This window comes from Sorex fumeus, unplaced genomic scaffold (genome assembly GCF_029834395.1).
Source record: "Sorex fumeus unplaced genomic scaffold, SorFum_2.1 ptg000078l, whole genome shotgun sequence".
NCBI classification, from domain to species: Eukaryota; Metazoa; Chordata; class Mammalia; order Eulipotyphla; family Soricidae; genus Sorex; species Sorex fumeus.
The window spans coordinates 8,219,085-8,228,756 of NW_026606135.1; the positions used below are offsets into that span (position 1 = coordinate 8,219,085).

At 43.8% G+C, this 9,672-nt stretch overlaps 1 protein-coding gene across 1 annotated transcript in view; it reads right to left on the bottom strand.

Annotated features, from left to right (window-relative positions):
- The window catches only part of HTR7 (5-hydroxytryptamine receptor 7), a 77,871-nt gene extending 70,355 nt beyond the window's left edge, over nucleotides 1-7,516 (bottom strand). The window contains exon 1 of the mRNA XM_056130389.1: nucleotides 7,050-7,516. Within this exon, the coding sequence (XP_055986364.1) occupies nucleotides 7,050-7,516 (467 nt within the window). The remainder of the gene's footprint in view (nucleotides 1-7,049) is intronic.
- Between the last annotated feature and the right edge of the window lie 2,156 nt (nucleotides 7,517-9,672).

Sequence of the window (9,672 nt, forward strand, 5' to 3'; positions counted from 1 at the left end):
GTGACCCAAAAAGCAAAAAAAAAAAAAAAAAGCATATGGACACCTGTGGTCATTAAACCACTAATGATAATAGGCTGGATGTGAAAACAACCCAAATGTCAAATAATAGATGAATGGATAAAAAAAGAAGTGTGGTAAACAGAGTGGAATATTATGCAGCCATGAGAAAAGATAAAATATTTCATTTTGCTCATTTTAAGTGAAACAAGTCAGAGTGAAAAGGACAAATACTGATCTCAATCATTTTTAATATGCATAAAAATAAAACAAAGGTATAAAAAGTACTAATGATGAAAAAATTTCTCATTTGTAAAACTGAAATTACCATATAGTAGGGGAAATGGAGGGGAGGATGGAAGAGACAGACTATAATTAACATAAGGACAGTGGTATTGGGTCTTGAGCACTTTTGGTGCTGCTGATGTATAGTAACTTTTTATATTAAAATCATAAACATTAACACTATTGCAATCATGTTCCCAAAATTATAATAAAAATTAAATAGATTTTAGTAAAATTTGACATTTCAGATAAGTATAAACTAATGGGATTTATTACTAGCAAATTGTCACTTAAATAAAATTTAAAAAGAAATGCTAGGAGAGTTAGAGGAGACAGCCCAAAGGCCTGGAGCACATGCTTTGCATGTGTGAATGCTGAGTTCAACCAATGGCACTGCAATGGTTATCCAAACACTGCCAAGAATAGCCCTGGTGACCTTCAAGCACTGCGGTTGTGGCCCCATTGCCCCCAGAGCCCCTGGTCCAAGCTCTGAACTATCAGGCCCACACTAAAAGGCCAATTAACACCAGGAAAGAGTGGCCCTAGCTAACAAATGTCTAACTGGGATTAAAAACTATCCCAGATGAAAGCATGTTAAAGCAGGATATATTATTAAAGAGCAATGAAAAGAATAATTAATGTCACTCTTATGTTAAATGTATTTTAATTAATTTAAAATGTATTTTAAATTATATTTTAATTAAAGTTAAAAATATTAACAATATTTAATGGAGTTTCCAAGAAGGAACCCTAAAGGCATGATGATAACATAAAAAGTGTGAAGGTGTGAATAAAATTTAAATGTAGGGGCTAGAGAGATGGCCCAGGGGTCAATGGCCATGTCTTACCTGGAGCTGATCCTGATTTGATCCCCAACATCACATGGTCCTCCAAGCATCATCAGATGAAGACCTAGAAGACCCTGAGCATCCTCAGGGTGGCCAGAGTCCCCTAGCCCCCAAAGGGTGGCCCAAGTAAACCCCAGCACCTTAAGGCTGAGCAGCATGCATTCACGAGCCCTTGAATTGAACCACAGGTCTGGTTGGCCAAGAACTACCAAAGGGTCCCCTGGTTCTTCTGAGCACCACTTAAGGATCTATAAATACTAAGTACTAAATAAATAAATAAATAAATGTGATCGAGTACCTTGCTATCCAGTATTGTACTTACCCAAGATAAATTAAAACACTCCCACAAAATGACTTGTGCACAAGTATATTTTTATGGGAATCTCTGCAGCAACTCTACAGGTCCAATGGCTACTCCTGGTGATAACTGGCCCAGCAGTGTGGGTCTGAGCATTCAGTGTTAAGAACAAAGAAAAAATGCCCAGTCAGGAATTCTAGGGGTCCAGCATGGTGATCTTGGAGGTGCTGGGGGTGCCATGCAGTGCCAGGATCAAACTCACATATGTTCTAGCCCTTTGGTCTATTTCCTTGGCCTTAAAAATAAATTTTCATAAAAGCACTAGTAGAAATAATCCAAAATTTCAAACAATTCAATTATTAGTCTATAGGTGAATTGATTGATAATGATATAGTAATATAACTGAATATCACTTTAAAAAGTGATGTTTAGGTTGGCTAAAATCTATGAACAAATCACTTAAATGTTATGGGGATTTTAAAAAAAAGAGTATGATGTTATATTTACATGAGGTTCTGATTAAACTGATCAAACCAATTAACCTGAGATGGTAAGAGTCAGGGCAAAGGTTATTTTCGGAAGCACGGGAAATTATGGGGAGGGGCAGAGGAATGCCTAGGGGGTTATTCTATTTCCTGATATAATTTCAGATTACAATAATATGTTTACTTGGATGTTCCACAAACATCCACAGAAATTCAAGTTCTCTCCCAGGTTATCTACTATTCTATATGTAGATTCTATATGTTTCTATATTAGAAACAAAATTTTAAAATGTTTGGTCATACAAAAAGTTATATAAAGATAACAAGATGGCATCAACAATCAATATTAATAAATAAAACATTACCTATATAGTTGATATGTGTATTACTCCCTAAGTACACCACCTCACCAGAGACAGACACTTTTGAAATGAAGTGTTCATCATTCCTCTATATTAAGGTTTTTCAACCTTTTTCTGACCATGGCTCCCTTCCAATCATTTTCCCTTCCTGTGTTCTGCCCTAGGTCCCCCACCCTCATTCTGGTTTGCCCCAAGTCCCTTGCAGTGTCTTCCACTTACCTGACTTACCTGTTTCCCCCTTGGAATAGGGCGGGGGCCCAGAGGGGCACCATGTGGCCTCTTGGTTGAGACACTGTTCTATACTATTTCATGATTTTTCTTAAAGTTTTCCTAATATGTGTAATTGTTTTTAATATTTTAACTATGTAAGAGGTAATTTGGGGTCAGAACAATGGTACACCTGGTGTGACACTTGTCTTGCATGCAGAGAACCCTGGTTCCATCCCTGGTCTCTAAGGTACCCCAGGAATGATCCTAAGCACAGAGCCAGAAGTAATCCCTGTGCACCACCAGTTGTGACTCCCCCATAAAACTACATACCAAAAAGGAGGTGATGTAATTTCTTTTTTGTGATTTTTTATTTTTATTTCTGAAGGGGAAGCCTCCCAAGCTACGCTCAGGGAGCTGGTGGGGGCCATTCAAGGAGATCCTCATCCACTGAATCTGAGAATTCAATGCAAGGGCACAGGATGCAGGTCTGCTCAGGCCCTGTGTTGTCAGCCACCACCAGGGCCACTCCAGCAGTGCTGGGGTTTGGTCACTACCTTTAAAAGATCCTTCTAGAAGGCTGGAGAAATGGTATAGGGCTCAAGCACAAGCCTTTTCATGAGCCCAGTCCTGGCTGGATCCCTGGCACCTCATGGCACCCCAGCATTACTGGGTGAAGTCTCAGAGATCCCTCCACACCACCAGGGCTTCCCTGATGTTCCCTGAAACCACAGGGCAGAGCAGCCTCATAGCCTTTGGCCCTGGTCATAAATTGTCTTTCCTGGTTAGTCAAGAATCTCCAGGAGTTGCCCCAGGGCCACAAAGGAATGATGGTCATATAAATGTATATATTCTTCAAAAATCATTAAATTATTGAGTTAATACTGTGTATTTCAGTATAGGTAAATGTAATTTTAATTTTTAATTTAAATTTAATTTTAATTTCTACCTTAATTTTTCTGGACTGTAAAGGGTTGGGCCACACCCAGTGGTGTTCAAAGCTTATTTCTGGCTCTGCACTCAAAAGTCACACCTGATGATTTTAGAGATGGGCTCAGCGTCAGATGCCTGCAAGGTAAGGGGTTAAAGCACTTAACCCCTTCCCTGTGCTATCTTTCTGCCAACCCCCCACCCTTAAAGTGACTTTTTAACAAACAGGTGATAATAGTAATAGCTTCTTCATAGGCACTGATGAGGAATGGACAGAAGTGGAACAAAGAGGTCTGGTTAAAATTGTGTAATTAGACCTAGTGAGTGCCAAAATCATCTGTCTGAGGGGTTAAGAAATAAAAAGAGGTTTGGGGCAGTTCTTTGAACAGTTCAACTGTGAAGGGGATCAGTAACTAAAAAAGAAGTGAGGCTAAAGAAGGGCTTTTACAGGTTTCTTCCCCTGCACAAAATGGCCTCCCTAGAAAAGTGGGTGTGGCTCTGGAGGCCCCCCAAGCACTGCAGTGCGGAACCTGATGCACCAGTCTCAGCCCCCAGCTATGAATCACCGGTTGCTGCAAGGGGCTTTCTGAGCCACCTAAAACACCCTTTAAAAGACTGAAAAAAGGTAGGGGGCTTTTAAAGGTTGAAAAATTAAGGGCCAGAGAAGCAGATGAAATAGCAAAGTACATGATCTGCATGTTCAGGGTTCTGGGATCAAACCCCAGCAGCCCAAGCCCCAAACCCCCACCCCCTGCCAGCACTGCCAGGTAAACAGCTTTGGTCATTCTCAGCTCTGCTGAGTTTAGGGATCCACAATGATAAAAGATAAAGTTTGATCTAATAAAAATTAAATTCTTAAGACAGAAGATGAGGGATCCATGAAAGAAAAAAAAGGGGTGGGGAGAGGGAGATAGGATTCGAAGTGTAGGGTTTTGCTTTGGCTGGGGCAGGTGCTTTCTTGCTTTTTAAATAAAATTAAAAGAATTAAATTTTAAGTATTTTTATATTTAAAAGGTTTCAGATGCAACAAATATTGGTGGTGGAAAATTAAGGGAGCTCCCATCCAAAGTTCTCTTCATTTTCAATGAACATGAGTCATCATCTGAAAAGGGTGGAGACAGGGTGTTGAAGTCTGAGAAGACAAATGGCATATAACACTGCATTGGAAAAAGCTGGAAACGCAGACCAGTAAAATTAGTATTGGAAAGAAAAAAATAAAAGGAAAAAAATTTGTAGGTGCCAATTTAAACAAGTTAAATGTCCAACTGATATCTAAATTCTCACAATACAATATGAGCTTCAAAGCAGGAATAGTTTTATTCATTGATTATGCTGCATAGAGCATAAACTGTACTGAGTACTCAAGTGGAATGAATAAGTGAATGAAGATGAGTTTTTTCTTATTTTCTTAGCACATTTTTAATTATTGGCCATATAATCCCATGAAAATGAAGAAAGCAACCTTTTCAGAAATAAATTCATCTTTGTTATCAAATTGACCATATATCAATTTTCCTTGTTCTCATTTTTATTTCTATGTGTTCTTAGAAGAAAGAAAAATTTTTATCACCCCATGTTATCTATACTTCATTCTTTTTAAAGAAATTACATGGTAATATCCTAAAGCAAATGTCAAGCAAAATTCACCAATGGAGTAATTCTTATAGGAAATGGAGAAATTCTCTATTTCTGTGTTACCACAATTTGTGACACTCAAGAGAATATATTAATGAACAAATTAGAAGCTCCTACCAAAAAAAAAGGTTAACATTTTCCCTGAATGTAGAGAATTCCTGCTTTAGCTAAGTCTCATATGAACACCAGTCGAAAAAATCCTTTAGGTCACGTACAGGAACCTTGAGGTGTCTAGAAGAAACACTGGATACCTTCGGAAATAAATTAGCACATTGTACATTTATCACAGATCAATTATGAAACAAAAGAATCCAGACACATTATTTGCAACATAAATTTTAATGTTTTATTACAATAAGTTTCATGTAAAAGAGCTTCATTCATGTAAAAAGCACCACTTCAGTTGGCTGAACAGGTGGATTTTTGTACTTAGTATTCATGTATATACTTACTATGTATATATTTGACGCATTCTCCTAGTCCTTTTACCACAGTCAGACAAAATATATGCATTTCTGTCATTTTTAATTACCGTCATTCAGAGCCTCAGTTGTCAAATTTGTAGCTAATATTCTCATATATGTAATTCATACATCACTCTTAAAAATAATTGCTTGTTTGCTATTAGAAGCTCCTACCATAATAAAATGGCAGCATAATTTTTTCAAATAATCTAGATCTTTAAATGCAGCTACTTTCTTATTTTCATTGAAAACACACCTTTAGTTTCATTGTCTTTATTCTAAAAACAATTAAGTATGCTAAGTGACATAGCAAGGCATGTTAAATATCAACAAGCCACAAATATCAGTGTTTATGAGAAGAAAAAAGGAGGAAACTCAATTTCATGCTGGATCATCCTTTGAGGCACTGTCATTTTCAGGGTGGGGTCATCAATTATTCCTCCTATGCTAAAAGATCTACACATCTACAGGTGCAGTACTCCACTAGGAAAAAAAGGAACCATTTTTCTGTGCCATTAAACACAAGAGGAAATTCTCCTGGACAGATTTTTAAAACCAGCAGAATTCTGAGTGTGAAAATGGTAATTAATACACCCATTTTAAGAGAGGTAAAGAGGTGTTCAATGGCCAAAGAGCAATGGAGCTGTGCTTCAAGTTACCAACTGCACCATTTTTCTAGGGCCAAATACTAGCTGCATTCCAAAATTCAGTAATCTGATAGTCTGACGAAATCCTGGGGTCTCCCAGTCCAATATGACAGCCAAGCCAGGAATTTTTCTCCCCCAGAATCCCTGACAGATGGTCAGTTTTTGCTACAATTACTCCAGTGGGGGAGGTTTCAAGAGAAGATTCCCAAAAGCTACCATATGAGACTAGAACCAACCATCAGACAGGGCGTCGTAAGTCTCCAGTCAGAAAACCTGCAGTATACAGTCACCATTGCCAAATACTAAAACCAGGCGTCAAACAAATAAATAAATAAATAAATAAATAATTAAGTCACCACCCAAACCCCAAGCCATGATTGATTGATTCACCAAAAAACCGCAGTCCATTATTCAGGCAGTATCAGAACCCAATTCTGAGACCATTTTAGCTCTTTTCATCGGTTTTGGGGGGTCCCACAATTAGGGGGAGCCCCTGGCTTTTATTCAAGTCATTTCTTAAAGAAATTTCTCGTAGCAAGGATTTTTCCAACTGGAGAGGCTCAAACCCCTTCCTTCGGAAAAACCAAGCCTGGGAACCGCCTGTTGGTATTCCGAACGCTTCAAAGACTCTAACTTTCATCTCAAAACCCACATTCACGGGAAATCAGAACACTGGGGGGCTCTCCTCGGAAAGGGGCATGCAGATCATGCAATAAAGTGAAGTTCGGGGGCTGCTTTCGGGGCCGAGGTGTGGGAATCGCTCTTTCAAGCGCAGCCCTCCATCCCGCCTGCAAGTCTAGCGCATCCTCGCAGCGGAGGCGAGCGCGCGGGGCTCAGCCCGCACCCCTGCCCCTCCCCAGGACCCGGGGACCCGGGGAAAGCGGCCCTTACCTGTCGATGCTGATCACACACAGGGTCATAATCGAGGCCGTGCAGCACATGACATCCATGGCGATGAAGACGTTGCAGAAGAAGTGCCCGAAGATCCACTTGCCCCCGATGAGGTCGGTGACGCTGACGAAGGGCATGACCGCCACGGCCACCGAGAGGTCGGCCATGGCCAGGGACACGATCAGGTAGTTGGAGGGCTGGCGGAGCTTCTTGACGAAGCAGACCGAGATCACCACCAGGCAGTTGCCCGCGATCGTCAGCAGCGTGATCAGCGCCAGGATGGAGCCGATCACAACTTTCTCGACTCTGCCGTAGTTGATCTGCTCCCCGCAGCCCGAGGCATTGTCTGTGGGTGGGTCCCAGGTCGGGGCTGGGGTCTCGGTGGCGTTGGCCACCTCGTTCAGCAGCTGCGGCAGCAAGGTGGAGCTCGCCACCTCCTCGGCGCCGTCGAGGCGCAGATGGGGCATCTTGCGTCCCTTCCCTGGCCCTAGCTAGGCGCGGACTGGGCTGGCGAGGTCCGGGGACCGCTACACTGCGCTCGCGCTCTCGGCCGGCCCCTGAGCTACTTGCCCATCACCCGCGCCCCTACCCTCAGTGCTGGCCGCCGCCGAGGGGGCTTCCCTCCTCTCCCTGCCTTCCGAGTGCACCCGCCCGATCGCCCGCAGCGCGCTGCGGGGAGCCGCGGCAGAGCCTCGAGGCTCCGCCAAGTCCCGGGCTCCGAGGCGCGAGCGGGGCAGCCGCGCGGACTCCCCCGAAGGAAGCGCCTCCAGCGCCCGACGACGACGCAGGGCTGGAGCGCGCGGGCTCGCGGGCGACACCACCGCCCGGCGCCCGCACTCCGCAGCAGTGCGCGCCTCGGACGAGAGCGCAGGGGAGGCAGTGGCAGAAGTTGCGGAGTGCGCCCCGCCCCTCGCGCCCGCCGCCGCCGACGCTCCCCTGCGGCAGTCGCGCCACGTCCCCGCCGCCCCCGCCTCCTGCGGACGCTGCCCGAGCCCCTCGGGCTCCCGACACCCGCTCCCCCCCGCCCACGCCGGACGGGCCCGGCCCGCCGCTCCCGCGCCTCCCCACGGGGCGGGGGCGGGCTCCTCGCGCCTCCCGGGACCCCCCCCCCTCCTCAACCGCTTTGCTCCAGGCTGTTCTTTTGCAAGGAGCCTCGAAGACCACCGCCCCCCTTCCGAGAGGACCCCCTACCCTCCCCACTGTCGCAGACGACTGTTGGAGGGGAGGGAGAAGTGGGGGGAACTGCGGATGTTCAGGCTCCCTGGCAGAAGCAGAGACCTGGGGAAGAATTTCTGCAAACCAAACCCCCCCCCCCCCACTCTCCCCTTCATTAATTAATTTGGAAAACTGCACCAAGCAACACATAGATATTTCCACCTCCTCTTTGACCACTTCTAGCGGAAAACGAAGCTGGGGAAAAAGGAGAAGCCGCGGATGGGGGTGGGGTGGGGTCGGGGTGGGAGCCCAGGAGAAGAAAGGAAAAAGGAGAAGGAGGGAGTCTACAGGTCCGGGCACCAAGGTGGAGCAGGGGACTGTGGTAAGGGACTTGCCGGGGGCTTTGGGGAAGGAGCTCAGGGGGGCTCAACCCCCCTCCTGCCCAACCCTGCGGCCATCTAAAACCAGGCCTCTGGGCTCAGAGAATAGACCGACTGCGTGTATTTTCAGACTTCAAAGCCCAATTTGTTGAAATGAGGGTTAATTTGCCCGTGGTATTCTGGAAATCTTGCAATAAGCAAAGACATGACCAGTTCTCATGTTCTGCGGAAGAAACCTGGCCGTGTATGTTGATTTAACGCCTATCGCCTAAAATCCCTTTGGTATTCAAACCTTGTCAGAGTGGCTGGTTTTTATTATTTGTGAGACTGACTTCACTCCATTTTATTTAAAGCTTTTATTAAAAGCCAGTCGTGCTTTCTTTAGTTTAAGACTAAAAATAATCAAATATGTTTCCCTTTCTAGTTAGGCCCTAGTGGATTAAAAGAAAAAGAAAAGGAACGGAAACCTCAAAATATATTGATCTGAGTGCTGAATAATAATATTCTGCTTCATCATGGTGGGAATTAGTCCTATTTTTTTTCCAGATAAACGAGGGTTACTATCTCAATCTGCTGGTAAATTAGGTTTCTAATCCGGGTTTATGAGATTACTATCTTCTTTTTCCCTCACAATTCAGAAAAGAAAAAATGTTTTAAATAGAAAGAAATTCCTTAATGGTGGGCCAGTGTTCACAGCTGCCACTGTGAGGAACACGTCAGGGGCTTTTCTCCAAGCAGAAAAGCAAAACAAACCACTGCGGCAGAAGAGGGCGAGCGATTATTATCTTTGAGGACATTTCTTCAAGCTTATTCATGTTCGCATGAAACCTAATTTCAAACAAAATCGAACTAGTTTGTAGCTAGAAGGCATTTATTTGCCCTTCAACAGAGAGGAGGAAAAAGAGGCTGGTGGTGGGGAGTTGAATGGCTTTTAAATGTCTCCATTGGAGGTTTTTGGGTGTAGAATGGGCTTGAGGTCTCTTAAAAATTTCCTAAGCTTATGAGTTTCATGAGATATGTTTGACTTTTCTCATTTTAACTTTTAAATTCATTTTTATGTCTTGCTTTTTATTTCTCCAGTAATCTAT